The 26,278-nt window shown below is 45.5% G+C and overlaps 1 protein-coding gene across 1 annotated transcript; it reads right to left on the reverse strand.

The window, feature by feature from the left end:
- Positions 1-1,461: 1,461 nt before the first annotated feature.
- magixa (MAGI family member, X-linked a) lies at positions 1,462-24,943 on the reverse strand (the record flags this gene model as incomplete). The annotated part of the gene is made up of 20 exons (XM_080470490.1): positions 1,462-2,599; positions 4,422-4,560; positions 7,240-7,386; positions 7,495-7,559; positions 8,198-8,392; positions 14,693-14,974; positions 15,513-15,746; positions 16,069-16,132; positions 16,623-17,262; positions 17,885-18,056; positions 18,177-18,267; positions 18,434-18,603; positions 20,373-20,540; positions 20,715-20,785; positions 21,686-21,872; positions 21,947-22,120; positions 23,401-23,520; positions 23,644-23,760; positions 23,969-24,209; positions 24,902-24,943. 20 exons carry the CDS (start codon positions 24,941-24,943, stop codon positions 1,725-1,727), a joined length of 4,194 nt encoding a protein of 1,397 aa, XP_080326616.1. The 3' UTR covers positions 1,462-1,724.
- Positions 24,944-26,278: the final 1,335 nt, after the last annotated feature.

Raw genomic sequence — 26,278 nt, forward strand, 5'->3', positions numbered from 1 at the left:
CGAGTTATTTGAAGTATGTAACTTTCCTCATAACTTATGTAACTAGTGTGAAAGAATTATCAAATGTAACTTAGTTACTTTGATTTTAATGTTCGTCTCGGCCTCAATATTTGTTTTCTACTATTATTCATTATTTTAATCAGCAGAAAATATTAAAATATTTAAATTACATACATATATCAAATGTTTTAAAATATGAAAAAGCCCCAAAATTATTTGAAAACAACAAAATGCTATTAAAATGTGTAAGATATTGAATGAAAATTAATGAAACATGTTTTTAAAATCAAATCCTCATCAAATAAATGTTAACGATTATCTTGACATAACTTCTAGAAAAATAAGTAAAACATAAAAAAACCCATACAATTTAAAAAACTTAATAAAAAAACACTGAGAATTTTTTTGAAATTAAAGAAAAAAAAACAAACAAATGAAAAAGCAGTGAAAATCTGTTGATTTCCTCTCTTTTCTCAGTTTTTAAGATATATATATATATATACTAAATAAATGTTCATAATGTGAAAAAATGCCAACGTTACTAATGAGATATTCAAAAAGACAAAAACATTTTAAAAAAATCTAGAAACGTTTAAAATATATATATATTTTAAAAGAAAAATTATAATAAATAATCCAATTAAAATAAAATGTTTCTAAGAATTGAATAAAAAAATGGCATAATAAAACATATGTGGAAAAAATGAATAAAATGTTGGAAAAGTATTTCAAACCAGTTAAAATAAAGATAAAAGTGCAAAATCAGACTCAGAATAATATCAACGTAAAATTTGAATAATAATAAAAGTAATTTTGGGGGAACCAAACGTAAAGTTAATCAACTGGCAATAAAACATCTTAAACTAAAATACATCTGAAAAATTAAAAAAGTATTCCAGGAAATTAAAATTTTTTAAATCTCAGATCTGAAAAATATTGAAAAAATCTTTACGTACCCCCCAAAAAATGTAATCAGAAATAAAATCAGTGCCAGATTAAAATGAACGTAAAATACGAATATTAATAAGTTTGATTTTCAAAGCAGTTTTCAAATTCAGTTATAAAGATCTTCACAGAAAAATAAACGTCTAAAGAAACAAAGACGTATGTAGTTAATGACAAGAATGATAAAATTTTCAGTTTGAAATAAAATACCTTGAAAACTTTAAAATGTTGGAAAATAAAAATACTATATTTTATTGTGAATAAATTCATGTGAACAAAGACAACAAATCAAAAATAAAGTTTAAAAAATATTTTGTCGAGAAAATATTGCAAACAAGTTTCTGTTGAGGATGGAGACGTGAATGAAAGTGATGAATGTAAATATGCAGATGACCGTGTTGTTTCTGTTGAAGAGAAATGATTCCTGCAGCTTCGGGACGTCAGCGTGTTTGAGTGGATTCAACTCTGACGTGGCTTCACGGTGGCGCCCTCGGGACGCACTGAGGCATGATGGGAAACGTTAGAGTGAAGGCGGTGATTTGGTAAGCTGCTCTGTGTGGAGTCATTGGCCAATCACAGGCCTTAGAACCCGCCCCCCAGCCAATGAAAAGACAGAGACAGTCTGAGTCTGCTGCTGTCGTCCAATGAGACGCAGGCAGGGGCAGGTCTTCTTTCAGCAGGCCAATCGGTAAAGCCCTTAGTAGGTAGCCAAATCAAAACAAAAAAACAAAAAACAAAAATCAGCGAATGAGAAACATCCTCTCAGCTCAGCCGGCCAGTCACAAGGAGAGCCCGCCCACCAGGCCCCGCCCCCTGACCTGACTGCCAGTTAGAACCTGCGTCAGTTTCTGAGAACTCGGCTTCAGCCAGGGACCCGGTGTGCTCCCCTGTTGCCATGACAACGACGACTCGGTAGTTCTCATCCAATCAGGCTCCTTCCTCCACCCTACGGTGGCGATGCTAGCTGCTGATTGGCTGGCCTCTGAGAAGCTGGCTGCTGATTCGCTGTCGGATGGACGCTCGTCATTTCCGTCCATCGGCATGAGGAAGGAGAAGGCTCCCCTCTGAGAGGAGCTCCCAGCATGCTTTGTGTCCCCCCCTTCCTCCTCTGTCACCTTCCTCGTGCTCTTCGTGGTCCTGGTCTCATTCCTCCTCCTCCTCCCCTCCTCCCTCCCTCCTCCTCCTCTTCCTCCAGACTCCTCCACCCCCTCTCCGGGCTGCAGGGAGTCCCAGGAGGGAGCGCCATTCCTGGGGAAGCTCCTGCTCCTCCTCCCCTGCCCCTTTTGGTCGTCACGCTTTTTCTGCCTCACAGTTTGACTCCTCCTCCTAATAGCTTCCTCTTCCTCCTGTCTTCTCTTCTTCTCCTCCTCTTCCTCCATCCTCCTCCACTCCTCCTCCCGTGCTTCCTCCTCCACAAGGTCCAGGTCCAGATCAGGAGGTCCGACCCCTCCTCTCCCTTCTCCTCCTCCTCCTCCTCCTCCAGTTCTTTGTTTTATTTCTCCCTCTCCCTTTCTTCCTCTCCTCCTCCTCCTCTCTCCTCCACTTGCACCTCCTCCCATCTGGCTGAGAGAGGCGGTTTTCATGGGTACCGTATCTGCGTCCTGCTCCTCTGTGGGTGAAGAGGAGGAGGGGGAGAGGGCTCCTTCCTCAGGGCCTGAAGGAAGAAGAGCAGATTGTTATTGTCATTATGGAAGTGATGAAACCAGAACAAACCTGTTCTCAAACTAGTTCAAACCAGCCTGGACCAGTCTAAACAGTCTCCACCAGTCCAAACAAGTCTACAGTCATCTACAACCAGTCTGAATGAATCTACAACCAGTCTTTACTACCAGTCAAACCCGTTGAAACTGAATCTAAACCCGTCCTTAAAAGGTATACCAGTCCAAACCATTCTGTACTGGTGCCCACCAGGTTATAACAACATAAAAAAACAGTCTGCACCCATGTAAGATGAGACTTAACAAGTCCAAACCAGTCTGTAACGATCACAAACTAGAGCTACACTCGGTAGAATGCAGACCTTCGCCAACACCACATTTGTTTTCAGAACCGAGTTAGCATCTCTAGCGTGTTAGCCGTTAGCTCATATTGATGCTAACTACCCTGTCAGGTCGCTACATCACTGTGTGAAACACTGAGCAGGGAGCGTCTCCATGGCAACAGACGCTGATCTCCTCCACGAGAAGCCTCTCACATCTCACTCGTATGGGATTTTTTTTTTTTAGTTTTTGGGGATTTATTCGGAAACAGTTAGTCGTTAACGTCCCAAAATCTAATCGATTGGTCCTTGGATGACGAAAAATCATTCCTGAAGATTTCATGCAATTCGTGAGAAGTTTTTGTGAAAAGTTGGTAAAATACATACGTAAAACCAATAATGAATAAATAAATACACGTAGAAGAAAACAGAACCTTCTAGGCAAACTTGCTTTGGGCGCAGGTCATCAGTGTACAGCCAGTTCAAAGCTGTTCATACTGAAATATTCCGGACGTATGAAACGGGTAAGAAAGAACAACATAGGTAAATATGTGGTGCTTTGTGTTTCTGATCATTTGACTGGTGTAACTTGAGGTTTTTTCACAAGGAGAAGGTTTGTCACATGCTAACACACCAACATGTCTTTCACATGCCAACATGTTTGTGGGATAGATTTAAAGGACCTGTGAGCAACAGGTAAAGTATTCCTGCTGCTGTCAGTTGGGCGGCACGGTGGAGTAGTGGTTAGCTCTGTGGTCTCAGAATGACGGGGTTTGAACTGGGTGTGTTTCCTGAGTGAAGTTTGCATGTTCTCCACCCGCCTGTGTGTAGTTTTCCACCAGGAGACAGTTGGACACTCTGGCCATGTTTTGCTGAAATGAAATCAGCTGGAATAAATCAATGGTTTCATTGGCCTGCAGATTCTCCCCAGTCACCACCAGGGGGCAGTAAAGTCCACACACTGGTCCTTTAAAGTGAACACCGGACAAACAGATGGAATGTCTTCTGCAAATTGGTGAATGAAGCCGAGTGGTGAAGAGAAGATGAAGTGAAGGAGGAAAAGAAAAGAGGGACAGGAAGTTACCGACCGCGAGTTCTCAGTGCGTCCAATCACGTAGAAGCACGGTTCACCCTGTTTGGAGTTTGTCATACACAGAGACAGGCTGGACAGCTCCACTGAGGAGGAGGAGGAGGAGGAGGAGGAGGAGGAGGAGGAGGAGGAGGACGAAAGAACAGGACGAACAGAAGGAGGAGGAAAAAGAGAGAGGGAGGAGAAGGAGCAGAAAGTAAAAAACAGAGTCAGACAGCAGGAGGAGCAGCAGAAGTTCTCTGACAGGTTCTTTGTGTATTTTGTGTTTTCTGAGGAACCGTTTCCACCCAGAGCCTCTTTCACCGGACACAACTGGACACAACCGGACACAACCGGACACTCAACGTCATACAAAACAGAGCGGCGTCAGAGCGAGGCTAACGCACACAGCAGCTCTCAGGGACTCACCGTAGTCCGGAACGTATCCGTTTCCTTTCTTCAGGACGAGGTGGATCCGGTGTCCTCCTCTCCGGATCTGCTCCACCGCCTGACTGTGAGTCATCCCCGCCGTGCTGTCACCGTTTATCTCCACCAGCTGGTCGGACACCTGCACGGAGTCCACGGTTAGCTTCGGCGTTAGCATTGTCTGGGGCCTTTCACATTGGGATAGTCCGGGACTCGGTTCACTTGGGAGGAAGGGGGAGCCCAGAGACTTCACGCCCTCATTTGGTTCGGGTGGCGTCACGTTCACTTTTGAAACCAGATAAAACCGCCTGGAAAATATCACGCAATTACACCAGCTGCTGGTTTTAGGGCGCTGTCACCCGAAACGAACACTGACCAGAGAGGAAGAGAAGAAGAAACGAGGCTCATTGATTGGTCCAGACCGAAACAGGAAGTCCTGCCGCTTTCGCCTGTGGTGGCCAGGCTAGTTAGCTTGTGGCTAATGGGTAGCCACAAACAACTGTGATATAAAGACTTTAGACCAGATATCAATGAGTCTTCCTCACTACTCCATGTCTGATCACAAGATATTTATCAACTTTTTCTTTCTGCTTCTTCTGCTTTGTTTGTTTACGACCCAGAATGCATTGCTCACTACGTCACGTCCTCTCATTGAGGTTTTCAAGGGGACCAGAGATCTCGTTAGATCCGGTTCAGAGTTCGTGGGAGATTTCTCATCACCCAAACAAAACATAAGGCTGCTAAGGCCTCGCTTACATCACGTTTCAAGTGAAAACACATTGTTTTCACGATTTCGTTTCAGAAATGTTCTGTGTTTACACGCCAGCGATTTGAAAATGATATCTGTACAAAGCAGAGTTAGAAGTTGTAGTTTTCACGTTTGACCACTGGTGGGTGCTGTTGGTTGTTTTTGTAATGAAACCACACACACATGCGCACAAAGAACAATAAGGTACAAACAGCAGTGGGAGAACTACGGATGGGAATTGATAAGATTTTTCCGATTCCGATTCCATTTTCGATTCTGTTTAACGATTCAATTCTTTATCGATTCTCTTGTCCCCCCCCCCCCCCCCATTATTATTATTATTATTATTATTGTTATTATTATTTTTAAAAAGGAGAATTAACAGGTAGATTACTAGGGGTGGGAATTGATAAGATTTTATCAATTCTTCTAACAATTCCAGAGTATTGTTTTGAGGGGGGGAAAAGTAGTTTTACAGTCTTCTGCACCAAAAGGAACAATTAAATTTTTTCCTTAGATGAAACTCGAATTATAATTTTTCCCTTAAAAAAGAACAGTCAAATGTGTATTTGCCTTCATTGGATGCCCCCTGGAATTTACACTTTTTCAAATTTTGTGCTGTTGACACGTTAACCCTCTCTGGGAGGCTGAGCCTGGAGAGGAATGAGGAAGTGACGTAGCAGGAGGAACGAGTTCTCTCGGTCTGCAGGGAATGCTGTTTTCATATTGTGTTGGTGCTTTTTGTGAAGGGATTTTCAACACTAAATGATCTAATACATAGACATACAGTAGTAGACCTCAACTAGATTGTGTATGTCTACACAGTAGACATACTCTAGTAGAGCGTTTATACTGTGACAACTCGGGGCTCACACGTATAGTGAAGTTCTACTAGCATATGTCTACGCTGTCGGCTCGTTGGAGCAGACATTCACTACACGGGACAGATTGACGGCAGAGTTCATTTATTAAAAGTCCCTCATTAGTAGGAGAGAACACGGAGAGAACATGAAAACTCCACACAGAAAGGCTCCTGCCGGGATTTGCACCGAGACCTTTTTTTTTTTTTTTATAACTTGGACCTTGTGGCTGCGAGGCGAGAGGCTGTGGACTCTGTGGATTCAGGACGTGGTGAGTGGAACATGTATTAACGTATCGTATTATTTAGTCGTTTATCGTCTCCCACTTTAGACCTTCTTCCTCCATGTTTTCTCCTGGTTGAAGGAGGTCTGCGTCGCAGTGTGTGACGTCATGCAACGTACCGCAACGCGACTTCACGTCGTGCTGGAAATGAATCGTTAAGAAGAATCGAACACATATAAGGTGTACGATTCCCATGGAATTGATCAATTGGAACCGGTTCTAAGTCAGAACCGGTTTTCGATTCCCATCCCTAGGGAGAACGCAGACTTTTGTGTTTTAGTTTGACTGTTACTACGGAGAATGTCAACTATAAAACTACCAACTTGTAACTATCAAGTTTACTACGGTCGTGGCATGCGTGCGCAGTAGTAGCGTTTCTGCCGTCTACACAGAGTGTTTCCCCCCGTTTCAACAGCAACAGAGTTGGATCTTCTTCAAACAGTTTCATCATGTTAAATTTTGACTTTTATGCTCCGATTTCAAAAAGAAAAACGAGAGGAATACTGGGAGAAATGGGATAACATCAAAAACTCTTAAACTGTGTATATTGGATTGCATAATCTAGCGGAACCTGTGCTTTGCTCCTGGTTACAGTATTTTGTTTTATTGTAAATATCCCTTGCCTCAAATGTTTTGTATGTTCGTGCATGATCTTCGAAAAAAGCAAGAAAAGGTAAAAAAAAAAAAAAAATAAATAAAAAATAAAAAATAAAAAATTACACCAAGTGAACTACTTTCCGAAAGTTGTGTTTTTAGTTGCTCCGTTGTCGTGTAAACAGGGTCTAAAAGTATCTACAGTGCTTTGAAACTTAGTTATTGTATGTATGTGTGTGTGTGTGTGTGTGTGTGTGTGTGTGTGTGTGTGTGTGTGTGTGTGTGTGTGTGTGTGTGTGTGTGTGTGTGTGTGTGTGTGTGTGTGTGTGTGAGTACCTGTATCTTGTTGCTGCGCTGGGCCGGTCCTGCCTCCATCAAACCCAGAACGTACAGTCCCATGTTGTACTCGCTGCCTCCTCTCAGAGAGAAACCGAACCCTGTGGGACCCCGTTCCAGATCCACGCTGTAGAACCGGGTCTCCTCCTGTCAGTGACAGAAAACACACCTCCTGACACTCCGGAAACCGCAGCCCTGCGCACGAGCGCTGGGCAGATTACAGAAGTGACACGGTAAAAACAAGCTGAGGTCCACCTTTGACTTCCCTCTTGATCCCTTCATCAGTCTGCCGTCCAGGTCCAGTTCTGCTCCGTCTGAGTCTGAGGAGCAGAGGAGCTCAGGTTAAGAGGAAGTGATTATTAGTTAGACGGAGAATGACGTAATGCTAATGCTAACAGTGCAGTTAAAGTAGAGGGCATAGAGAGCAGTTCTGGATGATGCTCCTTCTAAAATCAACCAATGAGCGAGACATTAAGTTTGGAGGATGTGGACACGAAAGGAGCACAGTGTAGAGATTCATCAGTTACGTTGGGTTTCGGCAGCCTGACTATGAATGCTGATTAATAATGATCAAAGATAGTTATTGATTATTTTATTAAAAATAGAATCTGATCGGTGTCAGATACTTCAGGGGCTCCACCTACTAAACAGGAAATGATGGCCAATTCAGTTACATCAGTCTCATGAGATATAATAAACAATTAATTCAGAAGTTGAATAAATAGCGAAATTAATTACAAAATAAAAAAGTGCTTTTATCTGTTGGTTTAGTTTTCCTGCGAATGTATATTAACGAGAAAAATTGACGGAGAGCTGTTAGCTTTCGCGGCTGCGTCTGCAGTGATAACTTTATAGCAGAAAGTGTGACTGACTTTGGTCTGACAATTTTTGTGTTGTGGTTTGAAACCCAGAGTGTGTGTGTGTGTGTGTGTGTGTGTGTGTGTGTGTGTGTCCGTACGGTGTCGCGGGGTGATGCTGAGTCGCAGCGTGTTGCCGGCCCTCCTCAGGATCTGGGCGAGGTCCCGGTGCTGCAGTGCGGCGACCGGCCGCCCCTCCACCGCCTCCAGCTGGTCTCCGGGCTGAATCTGGCCGCTGCGAGCCGCCGGGCTGCCGCGACGCACCGTCACGAACCGGTGGGACATCAGGGAGGGGGCTGCCGAGAGACGAGGCGGTCACACTCGGTCACACCTGTGCCCACGGCCATGTCTGACGACCGAAGCAGGTTGATCCTGCAGGTCTGTGAGCCACTTCCCCTCCACTCTGACAGCTCGGCAATAATAAATGTGCTTCACTTTTAATAATTGAGGCCTGTTCGGTCTGCTTGGCTGAGCCTCCACAAGCTGCTGCAGCCAAGGGCAAAGAGTCCGGCTCAAACACCTGAAACATCCTGATGCAGGCCTGGTCCACCTGACAGGGACCTCTAGTGGTCACATGAGGAGGCCAGGGCGGATGGATGGATCAACACAACAGTTTTCTGACACCAGAGCTTCTAAAACACACTTATTCAATTCACTGGTGTTACAGTCAAGCCCAAGACCAGAGCATCTCCAGACCAAGACCTTGAAAAGACCACTATAAAGATACCACACTATAATTCACTACTAAAAAACGCCGTCTGTGAACAAACTGAAAACCTTTTCCTGGTGAAATCAAGTGCTTCTGTCTGACAGAGGAATGTAAAGGTGCTATCGCCCCAACACACACACACACACACACACACACACACACACACACACACACACACACACACACACACACACACACACACACACACACACACACACACACACACACACACACACACACACACACACACACACACACACACACACACACACACACACACACACACACACACACACACGCGCGCAAAAAATGAAATAAACAGAATGATCATAACTAAAAAAGGGAGAAAGAAATGTAAAAGAAAAAACTACAGCACAAAATGATGTTAAACTCCAGCAGCCGTCTGCGTTTCTAAAATAAATATATTTATTATAAAACAACAACATTAAAAGTTGGAATTCACATTCACAGACACAAGAAATGATGGTTTGCGTTGCTGCTTTCAGTTTTCGTTCGCTTGAGTGAGTTTTTAATGTTTCTAAAGGCCTTAATATGCGCAGAGTGTAAACTGTGTCATCCCACAGGGCTCCACACTGGGTCCTCTACTTTTCTCGTGATAAAAATCTGATAAAAATGTGAGATGCAGGTGGATTTTCTCTTAACATGAGGAAAGTTGTTGTTTGTGTCATTCTGGGCAGGAGGAGGAGGAGGAGGAGGAGGAGGAGGGAGGAAGAAGCTGATGTTTTCCAGACTTAAACAAACTCCCACACACCAGAATGAATGAGTGCAGATTTTTTTTCTTCTTTTTTTAAAGTAGACAAGAAGAATAAATTCAGGTTTAATTCACAGCTGTAAGGTTTCTTTTTTATCATTTTTCACGGCACGTTTCACATAAGTCGGCCAAATAAAGACACAACTATCAAGATTAGGCCGTAACTTGCCGTTAAATTCCAGACGCTATGAACAGAGGGGCTAATGCTTTGCTAACTGACCAATATTTTGCTGCACAGGAGCGCTAACTATGAGCTAACTGAACAAAGACGTTAACTCTCGGCTAACTGAACAGAAAAGCTACGTGATTAAAGAAAATGACTTCCTCAGAAATATTTTCACAGAAAAATGTATACACTTTAAAGCAACATACATGCTAATGTTTTAAAATGTGTGCTAATACTCAGCATCACTGTGATTTTAGATTTTTATTTTTATCCGTTTGTCTTCTGTTCGCATCTTCCATAAAATTCTGCCGGGATTAAGATGTGTGGTTAACGGCGAGAAGCCGCACGGCTGAATTTCACCTCCGCGGGTTAATATTTGATGGGATTTTCATAAGCAGACGACCTGTTCAGGAGGAGATGTTTCAGCGACCGTTAGCATGCATGATTCATTGAGGACGCAGACAGTGAACGCAACACGAGGACGAGCTCACAAGAAGCTTCATATCAAACATTTAAGATCGGCGTGAAAGCTTCTCACCGAGAAACTTTCATCCTAGGGAGTAAAAAAAAAACCCAACCCATTAAATGTGTTAATTTCTTTGACAAGTTTTTTTTGGGGGGGTTGTCTATCGAAATTAATGCGTTAAAATCCTAGTCTTATTATAATCAGAAAGAATATATAATAACCTAGCGTCTGGATGTTGGTTGAAGTTACATCAGTTAGAAGGAAGAAGCTCTGTAATCAAGCGTCTACTTATATTTACAATATTTAATGTTATTCTTTCTTATTTTCATTTCAGGGTCCCTGAACGCATCATGTCACTGAGGGTCCTGACCAGTATTGTGAAACACACAATCGTGTATGTGTGTGTGTGTGTGTGATATTTCACCGTACAGTAAGCAGCTGAACTCACCTGCTTTCCAGTCAAACACTCCCAGCTCAGCCGCTTTGCTGAATTATGGATTGAAGTTACTAATAATAGAAAGTTTAACATTTCTCATTCAGTGCTCTAAAACTGCACAGCTAATTAAACGCACGCACGTACGCACGCACGCACGCACGCACGCACGCACACACACACACACACACACACACACACACACACACACACACACACACACACACACACACACACACACACACACACACACACACACACACACACACACACACACACACACACACACACACACACACACACACACGGGGTGTGGTTGCGTTCTCAGAGCGAGTCACAGCTGGAAGCTGACGGCACATCTGGACACAAACCGACGGCTCCGTCGCTGAAATTTACAGGCTCGTGTCGCCGAAGCGCACGCTTACATAATTCCCATATACACAGACACAATTCATTCTTTATAAAACCGCTGAACAACAATCCACGTTTGGAGCGCGAATTCTTCTCCCGGTCGAACTGAAGCTCGACTAGGATGAAAACAACAATCGAGACTTTTTAGAGCGAATGCTTGGTGGCGATGCTGTAAGTGTGTGTCAGCCTCCAAAAACCAAATGATCTTTAGTGTAGAGACATTAATACAAATTATTCGATTTCCTTATAAGATGTTCTATTTTCTAATATTACTCATATTTGTGCCGTTTGTCCTCCTGATTCCCTCAAAATGTGTCCTGCAACTTTAACAGTATGTGAAACTGGTGTGATACCACCTCTGTAATCTGAGTAGAAGTAAAGACGCACAGGCTGGTTCCTGCAGATTTCTCTCAAACCAGGTCTGAAACAACGTATGAAACCAGGTCTGAAACCAAGGCTGACTTCAAGTCTGAAACCTGGTCATCCACCAGATCTGAGACCAGGAATGAACAAAGTCTGACACCGGGTTGGAAACATATCCTGGAGTTTAAACCAGTCTAGAAACCAGATCCAGTATGAAGAGTCTTGATGTGTCCAACAGAAGCTGTCACATCTCCATTTCAGTAGAAACACTACAGAACTCCAGGATCCCCAACACCAGTTTGTGTCACTCACGCTGAAAAAACTTTGTGCTTTTACACCAACAACCTGTTTCACACTGTTTCCATAGTCTGTCTGCCTCAGTCTCCATAGCAACCAGCTGCTTTTCTTAACGCAGAGCCTCAATCTCAAGACAAATTATGACACGTTTTGGGTTGTAGTGCTGATAGTCCTTTAATCTGGACTCACACAGTCGTACTCTGATACACTGACAAGCCGAGAAAGGTTCAGTGAAACCAGCTGCTGCTCCACTGCACACACACACACACACACACACACACACACACACACACACACACACACACACACACACACACACACACACACACACACACACACACACACACACACACACACACACACACACACACACACACACACACACACACACACACACACACACACACACACACACACACACACACACACACACACACACACACAGCTTCAGGTTCAATGAGGTGGAAATATTTCAGAAATTCCTGAGAGCTGATAAAGGAGGAGGAGGAGGAGGAGGAGGAGGAAGAGGAGGAGGAGGAGGAGGAGGTTACTTTAGACATGAAGTAACGTCATGTGATGGTAAACACAATGTGAGGAAGGAGGTGAGGAAGTTTGCTTTGTGTGTCTGTGTAGTTTCTCATCTTGGTGTGTCTCTTTGAAGTTGGAGCTCCTTGGTTTCTCATGGTGGTGTTTACTGTTCTGTAGTTGTTTTGGGTCATTCGGTCATCAATCCATCCATCAATCCATCCATCAATCCACAGACCGTCCAACTGTCCCAACATTCATTAAGCCATCCATTAATCCAACCTATCACACATCCATCCACTCATCCATTAATCCAATCACTCAATCATCCAACCAGTTTTGTACTTTATCCATACATGTATGTATAAATCCCTCCAAGCCTCCACAGCAGTAGAAGAGCCTGATGACTTACGTTTGGAGTCTTTAACAGTTTTCAGAGCCGACTGCAGTCGCTCCAACATGATGAAGGGTTCAGAGAAACAGGAGACAGAGACCGAACACACAGCGTCCCCGCTAACGTCCACTCCAAGGTCCACACCAACGAATGAACCACTGTCCACCTTTCCGTCACCTCTCCCTCTCTCTGCCTCCCGACTCGGAGCAGCAGAGTGGGGCAGTTGGAGGGGGCGTGGCCTCCTCAGATAAGCGAGGGAGGGGACTGAAACTCACACACACCAGGGGAGGAAGGCTAACAGTGCAGATGATTGTTATGTTTTCAGCGGGGGAGGAGGAGAAGGAGGAGGGAGGAAGGAGGGGGAGGTGATGCTTTTGAGGGCTTTTCGTCAGCGTTGTTCATTCCAGCTCAGGTGCTGCTTCCTGCCGTTGTAAAGCTGCACTGTTTTTTTGTTATCGTTTATCAGAGTTGATATTTTCATTCAAACAATACGTTTATTTTCTCTGGGCTGCTGCAGGAACAGCGACAGAGAAACAGTTTGTCCCGATAAAAAGCTTCATTGTCCACATGTGCAGATATGAGAGTTTATCTCAGATAAACTGAAAACAAAATAAATCCACAGACTGAGCCTGCTGTTCTTTTTTTCCTTCCTGCAAACAAACAAAGCCTCCAGCTTCTGTTCAAACTCCGGAAATCATCAACTCACTGAACCTTCACCCACAACAAACACATTTGTGTGTCCGAGTCCTGCCGTCACGTGTCCGTCCTACAAACATCTCTCACACTTTGATCCACAGGTTCAGGATTCTTCTTAACGGAGTGTGTCGGATCATATTGGGTCTTATGGCAGGTCTCATCATGGAGGATCAGGACATGCTGCATCTTGTCCAAGTGCCATGTCGTGAAATATCATGTACTTTATCATGTCACGTCATGTTGTATCACTTCATGTCGACCCATACCGTGCTGCAGTATTCAGACTCGGTACGGTACGTACAGGCAACAGTTGTCAACGTTCACACATGTTGCTGATATCAACCTACCAAGCCTACTAAGGCACTATGGAAGAAAGATCCTTGTAAGAAGACGACAACTCAAACGCTTGTGTTGATTCTGACAAAGTTGAAAACAAATGTTAATCTAAAGTAAGTACTTTGTTGGATCACTCCATATTTTTTAAGGCAGTGAGTACAGTTTTCAGGATGGAAATTATCTTAAAGGTGCCATATTATACAGTTTTTTTCCAACAATGTCACATACTGCAGGTGTCAGAGGTCCAACAGCGTTGTATTGAAAGTATGTTTCTCCAAATCCAGTCTAAAAGTCCCTCCGGTGAGCTCTCCTGAGAACAGGCTGTTTCTGTGTCTGTCCACGCCTCGTCCAGGCCCGTCTCCGGGAAAAGAGCTTCCCGGTGTTTCAGATTAAGTGGTTTCCCTGTTAACTGGTGACCCTTTAGCATCTCTTGTTGCTGCTCATAAGATACTCTAAAAAACCCGACAGAAATCCGTAGCTGCCCTGACGAATGCCGTTTAACATCATTTTCCATGAAGATTCCAAGTGTCGTCCCTTTTGTGCCGTTACAAGCAGCAACGGTGGACACTATAGAAAGTCAGTCACCATTTATCAGGGAAACCAGTTAATCTGAAACACCAGTGGAATGCGCTAATGTTTACGGTGGATTTACAGCGATGATTTGTATGAAAGCTACCATTCATCCAGTTTGGACCAGAATGTGACCCAGAAGGAGAAGCTCCTGAAGACGGTGAGTTAAAAATATTGTGTGTCTGAATATGTTACTTAGCTTTGTCGTGTCAAGTAGCTAACGCTAGCTCCTGCTAACTGTAAGGGCGACTGTTACGAGTTTTCATTTTATACTGAATTAATTCAGTATATCAGTGAGGCGGAACTCCACTACCAGAGGGAGTAACAAAGGTTATTTCCTTGCTTAATGTCAGGGGTGGGGACACATATTGCTGTTTAGGGAACATCAATGTCTCCGTCAACTAACTAGTAAGTTGAAACCTCATATCATCCCCGTCCAGGAAGTCCTCATCACTAACCTCCGTTCACTTCCTGTGAGGCGATGACGAACCCGAAGCCTTCTCCCGGCCGCCTCCTCAGCTCCACCTCTGCCGTCTTCACTCCTCCTCCTCCTCTGCTGTCCTTGGTGACGGCGCCCAGCGCTCCTCCTCTGAGCGGAGGAGGGCCCCCGGCGCTCTCCTCCACGCCCAGCAGGTCGCGGGGCTCCAAGGTCAACGTGACGGGGACCGAGTCCAGGAAGCTGGTGCTCTGGATGAGGGCCGAGGCTGGGGGCCCGTTGGGCGTCTGCATAGGAGGGGCTCCTGGGAGGCAAAGAGGAGGTGTCACTTTTATCTGTTTATGGCTGTAATTCAATGTCAGAGGGGTTCAGTACTCCAAGTGTTAAATGTGTGCATGTGCACCACAGCCGTAAGAAATAGTTCTTCTCCACATACTACTGTAGTAGATGGACAATAAGAACAATGTTTCCTCTGTGATGTCATGACTCCCAGTCCTCTTTCTCCTGGGACTTGGTACTTTTATTTTGACAGTCACCGTAATAACAATCCAACTTGGTCGTCTGTCCACTAGAATGTCTCTGTTCTCCCGCTGTTAATGTTTAGAGTGTATTGTTCTCTGCTGCGTGTGTGCGTGTTTGGTTTCTTTACAAAAACAACCAGCAGCACCAACTTGTGGCCCTACATGCTAACTACACCGTTTTTAATGTTCCTGTCGTTTCCCTGTGAATGGACATAACTTTTAAAATATATAAATGTGAAACTTTTCTGAAACAAAACCTAAAAAACGCAGCAGTTCTCACTTGAAACTTTGCGTAGACGGGGCCAAAAAGCATGCGTTCACCTTGATGGGTCCCTGGAGCTGGTAGGTGCCCCTCCTTGAGACTTCCGAGGGCCAAGCCGGCCTGGCTGAGTGGGGGGACGCCCCCCACCAAGGCACCCGTGGACGGGGAAGGCAAGTCGGCTGAGGTGGGCGGGTGGGAGGACGAGGAGGAGGAGGAGGACGGGGTGGTGGGGCCGTGTGGGGAGGGGAGGGGCTTGTAGATGTTTGGCGTGACGACTGGCGAGGAGATGTAACCTGTTTTGGGGTGTAAGATTAAGGCGTAAATTTTCAAACTGAAATCTTATTTTACACATTTTTCACTCATTACCGTAGTTTCTGGATCATTGAGCGCACCCACCAAATTTAAACAGAAAAAAAAAGAAAAAAGAAAGGTCGGAGTTACGTGATGCACCTAAATGCATCACCGTGTGTCTGGCGGCATGAAGCTCGTTAACTTGTAAAAATCCATAAACGAGCCGCGTCATTGTTTAAGCCACAGGGTGAAGCGTGTGAAAAATGCAGTGCCTTCTAGTCCTGAAATTACGGTATGTTATATTATTTGTGATATTCACGGTACCTCCTCTGTAGACCAGGAGCACCACCTCTCCCTGCTTGGTGTGTTCCTGCAGGATTCTCTGCACCTGTAGGCGCACACGCATGCAGGCATACTCTTTTTTTATTTGAAGGATATACATAAATTGACAGAAAAACTTACTAAATAAATGACTAGTAACTGTAACTGATCATGCAGTAACTAGACAAGTAACTCTCCTGAAATACTAAATATCTAGTAAAGTTACAACATGGACTTTTTCTTAGACCATACACAGTGATGGAACTTTGCTAAGTAATTAGTTACTTTTTTATCTGCAGGAAGAAGTCAGTGACTTGTTATTGCTGAAGGAAGTGATAGTAACTGTAATCAAGTATTAAGATGCACTAAAACATCAGACTGAGAATCTCAGTTCAGAGTCTGATGAAGACAGTGAAAGTTTCTCAATGACTCAGTGATGTGATTCAATGACTCAGTAATTAAACGACTCCGTGACTCACTGACTCAATAACTCAGAGACTTAATGACACGGCGAATCAGTGACTCAGGTACCAAATGACTCAGTAATAACTGTTCACCTGGGAGAAGCTGAGGCTCTGTACGTCCGCCCCGTTGATCTTCACTATGGTGTCTCCGGACTGCAGCGAGGGGCACTGCCTCCGATCCCAAACCCGCCTCACCACCGCCAGCTGACCGCTCTGCCCGCCTGCTGTCACGCTGAAGCCCAGGCCGCCGCCCTCATTCCGCCCCAAGGCCACTGGCACAAGTTCCCCGCCGTGGGCAGAGCCGGGCGACCCCGCGCCCAGAGCCAGCACCAGCCCCGAGTTCCCCCGGGGGGCCGTCGAGGGCGGCGGGTGACTGGCGGGGCAGCCGTTGAAGCCGCAGGGCGGTATGTCTCTGGGCGGGGTCACAGCGAGGGAGGTCTGGGGCATCGGGGGGCGCTGTGTGGGGGCGCTGGGCGACATGGAGGAGGACGGGGTGTTGATGTTGCTGGTGGAAGTTGGACTGGTGGAGTTCTGGAGGAGGCCCGTCTCAGGCTGGGAGAGAGGCAGCTTGGACAGGGCGTGAGAGGTGGAGGAGGCGGGGAGCGTGGAGGAGCAGATGGGGAGCGTGGAGGTGGAGAGGTCGCTCTCAGAGGACTTGGAGCTCTGATGGTGGAGGAGCGAGGAGGAGGAGAAGGCAGGGAGCGTACTGCTACAGTAGCGGATCAGGGAAGACCTGCAAGGAGGAGGAGGAGGAAGAGGAGGAGGAGGAGGAAACAAGGCGTCAGATTGATCCACGTTTGTGTTCTTAGGTTCCTCCATCCAGAAAATCTCAAACCAGTCGAAGATGGTACTAAAAAACTCCAGTCCAAAACCGGTGTATGTGAACATCAGTCTAAAACTAGTCCGGCTTCAAAGCAGTTTAGAACCAGTTTTAAACCACAACAACAACAAAAAAAACGTTCATAATATATTCCATGAGACAAATTGTAAATTAACCTAAAAATGCATTTCAAATCAGTTTGGAGCTCACTCATACATTTTCTGAAAGTAGTTTTTAAGTAATCCAAAACCGGTCCAAAGGTATAAGACATGAAGTACAAGTATTCACATAAAGTAGTTTATGACCAGGCAAGAAAAACTCCTTCAGCTGAATTCAACAGGAAGTTCTCAGAATGTATTTTCCTTAAAAGAATACATTTTTGAAAACTTAAAATAAAGATGGCACAACAATCCTAGCACTTTACATATGTTTTACTAAAAGTATCCTTTATACAACATGTAAATATTTATGAGTGACGATTCACGCGAAAAGAAAACAGAAGTGGTCCAAAGTGAAGACCCCGAGGAACACCAACCTGCGAGTTCCAGCGCTTGACGGGCCGCCGTCAGAGTCGCTGTGATTCGTTGGCGTCCTCTCAGGAGGGGGCGGTGGACACAGAGGCGGGTCAGAGGATGTCGGGGTGGGCGGGCTCGTGATCCCATTCGTCATTGGCTGAGTGGTATAGGAGGGCGGGGTCTGCGCCGATCCTGCATTTCAGAGGAAAGGACAGAAATGTGACGTATTCAGGCCTTCCGAAGACGATGGAAAACACGATTTGAGCGAATGCTCGGCATTTTCCTCTGCGTTCAGCATCGGGAAGCCCTGACCTGTCGCGCTGCCGTTGGCGTCCAGCATGCGGCTGTAGGTGAGGTGCGTCAGGCCTCGGCTGAGGTTGGACGACTCACCGGGGGTCTGCGGCTGCACGATTTTCAAAAATCCCGACATGACGGTTAATAAGCAGCGCTACGCTGGACGTTCTACTTTTATAAAACAGCTGAATGACACCACACAGACACCTGAACGTCACACGGACAGAAACACTTGATGCTGATTTAATGAGATGCAGGTGAGGAGGACTCTGTACCGTCTCCAGGCTCTGTTTGGGACACCCGTCGGGGTTGTACAGCATTGGGTATCCCCTCCTCAGCACCACGTCCACGCTTTGACCCATCGGCACCGACTTCAGCATCTCCACCACCTCTTTGTGAGAGCGACCCAGCACGCAATTGTCGTTGATGTAGACCAAGATGTCGGCTGCAGGAGAGACCAGGGGGGACCAGGAGAGACCAGGAGGGACCAGGAGAGACCAGGAGATGGAGACCTCAGATTAGCAATATCCACACTGATGCGCCTCAAACTGAGACTGAGATTAAAATATGATTATTTTCAATGAAAATAAAAGTACCAAGTCCCAGGAGAATGAGGACTGGGAGCCACGACACTCTGGAGGAAACATTGTTCGTATTGTTCGTCCACTGAACATCACAACAACTGTTTATAAGGCTGTGGTGTGCATGTGCACTCACAGCGTTTCCACCCTCTACACAGTCTCACATGACGACAGTCGGAGCGTTTTTGAAAAGTTCCACCTTGGAAGCCATTTCTGAATAACAAAAGTTTTGTCTTTTCACTGAAACGGGGCCTGAAGCATTTGATGTTTATTCATGAAGGCAATAATTAGATAGCGTGTATGACTTTAGATCACGCCCACAGTGTGGTAAGAGACATTACTAGTTTGTGACTTTTTCCCTGATCAGTAGTGGAGAAAACATCAAACTGAGAGATGAAAGTGTTTACAGCTGTTCTATAGATATGTGGAGCAGAACGCCACTGCCTTGACTGAGAACATTTCATCTGCTTATGACGGCGTATTGTATTAAATACATGCTGCAGAGCTTCAAGTTACGCAAACAACTGTCTTAGTGTGTGTGTGTGTGTGTGTGTGTGTAGTTTCATGGTGGCTTAGTGCTGTTTTTTTCTGATGTCTGAGTCTCTGCTGGTTTCAGGTTGTTTCACGTTACACTCCTGTTGATCCTCAGAGCACGTGAGAGCCTGACAGATTAAAACGACCCCGTGTGTGTGTGTGTGTGTGTGTGTGTGTGTGTGTGTGTGTGTGTGTGTCTCTGTGTGTGTGTGTGTGTCGGTGGATTAGTTGTAGATCATGAGATTGTGTGTATGAGAAGAATAAAGAGCTGAGAGTGAAACAGCACAGTAATCCTCCTCACATGTAGCTTTGAAGGCTTTCTCGTCACCTCCCGTCAGCCAATCAGAGAAGAACACAGCCGGCAGCACTTCAGGCTCACCAGTGATTGGCCGAGAGCAGGCTGAGTGACAGGTTACCACTTCTGTTTATCCTCACCAGGTAGCATTAGCATTGTTTAGCCAGTTGCTACAGTGCAATGAAAGGTTAAGTCACAACAATAAAGTCGTAGTAATAACAACATTAGTAGCAGCAGTAGCAGTAACAGTAGTAGTACAATTAGTAGTAGTAGTAGTAGTAGTAATAATATCAGTTGCAGTCATATAAGAACTAAAAGCAGCAGTAATTTTAGAACTACTAGTAGTAGTAGTAGTAGTAATATTAGTAGTAGTGGTTGCAATATCAGCCGTAGTAATATTAGAACCAGTAGTAGTAGCAGTAATAATATCAGTAGTAGTAATATTAGTAGTAGGAGTAGTAGCAGTAATAATGCTATTAGTGGTGGTAGTAATAGTAGCAATATTAGTAACATATATTATTGTATAAGTATCAGTAATACCATTGGTAGTATTAGTAGTAATATTAGTAGAAGAATAGTATTAATGAGAGTAGTACCATTAGAAACATTGGTAGTAATATTAATAGTAGTAATACCATTAGTCGTAATATTAGCAGAAGTGGTAATAAAATAATAGTAGTAGAGGTAGGAGTAATATTAGAAACATTGGTAGTAGTATTAATATTAGTAGGAGTAGTAAGAGAATAGTAGTGGTAGCAGTAGTAATTTTAGTAACATTGGTGGTAGTATTAGTAGTAACAGTACCTGTATTGAGAGCCGGGGGTCCTCCAGGTGTGACACTGTACACCTGCAGAAACTCTCGAGGTCGACTCCCTCCAACGATGTTGAAGCCGAAACCTCGAGGACCTTTGGAGAGTCGAGTGTGGATGGAGTAACCTTTCAACTGGCTGGGCTGCTCAGTGAACTCTGGCACTGTGGGGCAGAGGAGAGGACAGGTGGGACAGAGGAAACAGTCAGGTCGTCCTCCACATATGAACTCATAACCCTCTGTATGTGAAAAACACAGTCCAGTCAGTGGGAGCAGCTGGTGTGAGTGTCTGCTGCCCCCTGCTGGCTGCCCAGAGACACACAGGAAGAGAAACTCACGCTCAGTGCAGGAAGCGGTCTCTTTGTTCTGAGTGCGAGGGTCCAGCCAGCTGGTCGTCTTTGAGTTATGACTTATGGGAGGAGGAGAAGACTACATCATCATCATCATCATCATCATCATCATCATCATCATCGACTTCTTTTCACTGTGTATTGGTTAGAAGAGCTTGTATCATTGATATCACTGTAAATGTGAAACATTTCTGAAACGAAAACATAAACAAGATGCGTTTTCACTTGAACTGTTGTCATGTAGTCTGGGCCTAAGTAGTGTCTAAGCCAGGGGCGAGCAACTAATATTACCAAAGTGCCACGTGACAAATTAGCACAACTATTGGGGGCCGAGACATAAGTTGTCTTGTTTAATAACAAACTTTTTTTTTTTACACAATTATTATGAGCGACTGTTCTGCTGCGTCACTTTTTCTCAGTCTTTCTCTGTCTTCGTCTTGAAATCTTGATAATTTTTTTTCAAAATTAAAATTTTAATAAATAAGTAAAAGAAAGCAATTTTTTTTGCCCATTAAAAGTCTATTTTTAAACTTTGAAACCCATTTGTAAGGTAATAATTGATTGTGCTGCCTGTCAAGATGCTAAACACGTGTTGCAATAAATAATGAAATAATGGTAAGTAATGTGAAAAATGTGTCCACTTTGGCTGTAATAAATCCCAAAATAGTAGTTTTTGTGTGATTAATTTCCCAGTGGCACCTTGAGGGCCGGTCAAGCAGAGCTAAAGGGTCTTATGATGCCCAGGTCTGGTCTAAGCACGCCTCTGGTTAAAGCAAATATTGTCTGAATTTGACACAATATGAGAGAAGATCCACCAGAAAGTCCAAGTTTAGGAGAAACTTTAGCAGATCAGGTCCTGAGTGGTACCGAGTGTCACACTGCGTGGCAGTTGTGTGTTTTTGTGGCTGGGATGTGTGTCATCTGTTGGAGTCTCCGTGTTTTTATTAACGGGTACTCACTCTATGTAGTACGGCTCCCCTGAGTCACTGAAGGCCATCTCCCAGTTATCCGGCAGCGGCCCTCCTCCTGCTCCTCTTCTTCTCCCCACTCTTCTCACGCCGTTCTCCGGTCCCTCTCGACTTCCCACCGCCGACTCCCACGATTGGCTGAGAGGTAGTGTGGTAGGTGGGGCTTTGGCTGAGCCTGCTGGAGGAGGTTAATGAGGTCACAGCTGTGCAGGTTGGGTGGGCGGGGCCTGTGAGGGCGGAGCATCGGCGTACCTGACAGGCCGCTGTCCTCCTCGCTGTTGTCGCCCTCCTCCACGGCTTTCTCCAGGTTACTCAGCGACTTGCTCCTCGTCCTGAAGTTCCTCAGCAGGTTTCGGTGCTCCTGGTACGTGATTGGTGGACTCTCCGGGCCGATGTGGACGGGGCGGGGCGTCCCGTAGTAGTTCCCTGTGATCGGACGAAGGCAGCAAACACGTTTGCACCAGGAACGGGCCAAAATGCGCATTTCTGTACACGCGACAAGTCAAAATGGATCGTTTTCGTGTTTTCGTTTCAAAAAAGTTATTTACCCGGAAACGGCAGAAACATTGAAAAAGATGTAGCTTTCATCTTGGGCCACGAGTGTGAGCTGTCGTTTGTTTTTGTAAAGAAACCACGCACACACACACACGCACGCACGCACGCACGCACGCACGCACGCACGCACGCACGCACGCACGCACGCACGCACGCACAGAACAATCCGCTCTAAACATTAACGACGGGAGAACGCGGACATTCTACTGGACGGACCACCAAGTTGGATTGTTATTACAGTGACCGTCAAAATAAAAGTACCAAGTCCCAGGAGAATATGGACTGGGAGTCACGACACCACGGAGGAAACTTTGGTATGATTGTACATCCACTGAGCTGAAGTTTTGAGTTTTCACTTGAAATGTTGAAACGGGGTCTCTGTGGAGACTGGAGCTGTGGCTCTCCCTCCTCCTCACTGACAAACGATGGAAGGACTGGTGTGGTGGATCAAATAACCTGGTCACCCATTGGTTTCCACGGTGACAAATGTGGCGTTGGTGAAGGTCTGCACTCTACCGTCTGGATCTCCCCTTGTATTAGGTTTCCTCAGTTCTGCATCTTTGCCACTTTAAAATTCAATAGATTCCTTCTACTGTCATGTTGCCTCTTTGTGGCCACTCTGTTGTGTTGTTTGTGTCCTCAAAAGTTATTTTGTCATTGTGATGGAAGTACTTTTATTACTGTAACGACCTGAAGTGTAAAAAAAAAAAAACAACAACTTGGGAAAATTGATATTCTTCATGAAAAGTTCTTCACCAGGAAACAACAGAAAACTGAAGGCGGAGCTTCGGAGACGATGTTTTCGGTCACACTTTGTTCAAATGTGTGAATTCAGTTTCTATTTTTGTTCCATTAATCCCCTCAGATTAATACGGTGGGGAGGAGGCGGGTGGAATGAATGCACACTCAGATGTGGAAGGGTGGAAGGGGTGGGGTGGGGGGGGTGGTTTGGTGTTTGAGGTTGGAAGGATTACAGACAATAAATCCTCTTTACCTCCTGAGCGCTGTAAAAAACTGTTAAAAAGACCCAAATTCAGCCACACTGATTCAGCCACACTGATTCAGCCACACTGTAAAATAAGTCCCTGTTCTGTTTTTCTTATTGTGTGTTGAGCTCATTGTGGTGTGGAGGGTGCGTTTGTTTTTCTTACCTTTGAACTTGCCGCTCTCCAGCAGCGCTCCCGACTCCTCCAGAGAGAAAAACTCCTCGATGGACACAAAGTTGTAGTCCACACCTGAAATCTCCCCGTCGCGAGGCTGCCGGGTCGTACCTGAAGGGAGGAGGAGGAGGAGGAGCATTAGGATTGAAATGATTGGTAATGTGTGTGTGTGTGTGTGTGTGTGTGTGTATGTGTGTGTGTGTGTGTGTGTGTGTGTGTGTGTGTGTTTCTTACATGGGACGGCTCGCAGGTACAGGTTTTCTCTGATGAGCTGCTGCAGTTGACTGTCCATCGAACCCGGAGTGAAACATTTGCTGAGATACAACCTGAGGTCTTTACACAGGGACGAACCTGACACACACACACACACACACACACACACACACACACACACACACACACACACACACACACACACACACACACACACACACACACACACACACACACACACACACACACACACACACACACACACACACACACACACACACACGATGTTACATAACAAGCGTTTCTTATTGTAAAGTAAAGTAAGTGGCTCACACACTCGTCTGACCTGGTGAGACGGTCTTGATTCTGATTGGATGAGGACACGAGTTGAGGACTCCTCTGACATCGCCGAGCGTCATCCCTAACACGGGCGTCCCTCCAATCTCCAGGATGATGTCGCTCACGGTGGCCCCGCCCCCAGGGGCCGCAGTGACGAACGGAAACTCGCCGTAGTCGGCCCCGCCCCCGATGGCCAGGCCCAGCTCCCCTGAGCCGGCGCCCCCTAGAGGGACGAAGCTCTCCTGCACCTGCACGCGACACGAGAATCAGCAAACATCCATACTGTCTGAGCACAGGTGTGAAGAACAGGTGTGATGGACAGGTGTGATGGACAGGTGTGAGGAACAGGTGTGATGGACAGGTGTGATGGACAGGTGTGAGGGACAGGTGTGATGGACAGGTGTGATGGACAGGTGTGAGGAACAGGTGTGATGGACAGGTGTGAGGAACAGGTGTGATGGACAGGTGTGACGGACAGGTGCGATGGACAGGTGTGATGGACAGGTGTGAGGAACAGGTGTGAGGAACAGGTGTGATGGACAGGTGTGATGGACAGGTGTGAGGAACAGGTGTGAGGAACAGGTGTGATGGACAGGTGTGATGGACAGGTGTGATGGACAGGTGAGGAACAGGTGTGATGGACAGGTGCGATGGACAGGTGTGAGAAACAGGTGTGATGGACAGGTGTGATGGACAGGTGTGAGGAACAGGTGTGAGGAACAGGTGTGAGGGACAGGTGTGATGGACAGGTGTGAGGGACAGGTGTGAGGGACAGGTGTGAGGGACAGGTGTGATGGACAGGTGTGATGAACAGGTGTGATGGACAGGTGTGATGAACAGGTGTGAGGGACAGGTGTGATGGACAGGTGTGAGGGACAGGTGTGATGGACAGGTGTGATGGACAGGTGTGAGGGACAGGTGTGAGGGACAGGTGTGTTACCTTGGAGCGCCAGTGCAGCTTCTTCACCGTCGCTTTAGACATGGCGGCTGAGCTGCAGGTGGAAGGAAACAGGAAGTCACTCAGCATATTCTACCACTTTACAAGACTTTGGTGAAATGGTGAAATTTGAAATTTCACCAGTCGTTTTCTGCCCCGTTCCCTAAATAAGACAAAGTCCTCCTTTTACAGATTTTCTGTCATTGTTCCCTAACCAGGAAGATTCTCTAGCGCGTTCAATGAGTTCCATCCTTGTCCTCTTATTGGACAGCATCTCTACTTCCATGTCTCATACATCTTTTACTTTGTTCCCTTTCTGCAATCGTTTCATCACTTCACCCCTCATTTGTTCCCCAAACATGAAGCTTCTCTGCCTCCCAAAACTAATTCCCCTCTTTGTTCTTAAACTTTCACACTTCTACACCTCCTGGACTCCAAGTCAGAATTCTCCAGAAGGTTTCTTTCTCCATGTTCACTGATCAGGATTCATCTCTATCTCCCTCCCTCGTAACTGCCCTTTATTCTTCACATGTGGTGCCTCTCCACTTCGTCACCTAATTTCCGACATTCTTCTTAACCAGGATGACTGTTTACTCCACCTTCGGTAAATAGGCCACAGCTTTGCTCCTTATCGGGGGACGTCCTCTAACTGTCCAATACTGATTTTAATCAGTAGAATGTTTCTGACCTCCTTCTTTCTCAACTTCCCTCCTTCATTTCCTGACGAGGTTCTTCCACCTCTTCACTCACTAATCAGGAAGCTTTTCTGCCTCCTTGTTTCTACTCGTGTTCCCAAAACTACAAAGCATTCATTCTGTACTTCCTCACCCCGTGAACTGGTGACTTCTTCACTGGGGCTGTCAATGTATATTTGAGTATCGGCGACGAGGTGAATAGTTCAAGTTCAAACTCCAATTACCTGTTTGAGGGGCTTTAAATGCGTGCGACAATTTGATGCAGCTGCAGTTTGATTTATGGTTCAACAAAGTGCGCTTCAAGACTTTCACGTTCACCTACTTGTAGCCCTACTGACCAATCACAAGAAGAGCCCATGTTAACATGGTGTTAGCATTAGATCATTGTTCTCCATGCAAATAAGACACACCCTTATATTATTGCTCCATATCCCGTTTCCTGATTTCCCTTCAGATTGTTCACCTCCTTATGTGTTAAACCAAGAAGCTTCTTCAGCTCCTTGTTCCCTCATTTCCACACTTGTTCCCTTATTGGGTATCATAAATGGACTTAACGCATATCGTGCTTTTCCACTGTTGTGACGGCCTTCACAATGATAAACACATTCACAAGCCCAATGGAGACAGATGCCATGCAAGGTGATCGGTCCATCCATTGAGAGCAGTGTCTTGCTCAAGGACCCTT

The sequence above is a fragment of the Lipophrys pholis genome (assembly GCF_963383615.2).
Source record: "Lipophrys pholis genome assembly, chromosome: 8".
Taxonomy (NCBI): domain Eukaryota; kingdom Metazoa; phylum Chordata; class Actinopteri; order Blenniiformes; family Blenniidae; genus Lipophrys; species Lipophrys pholis.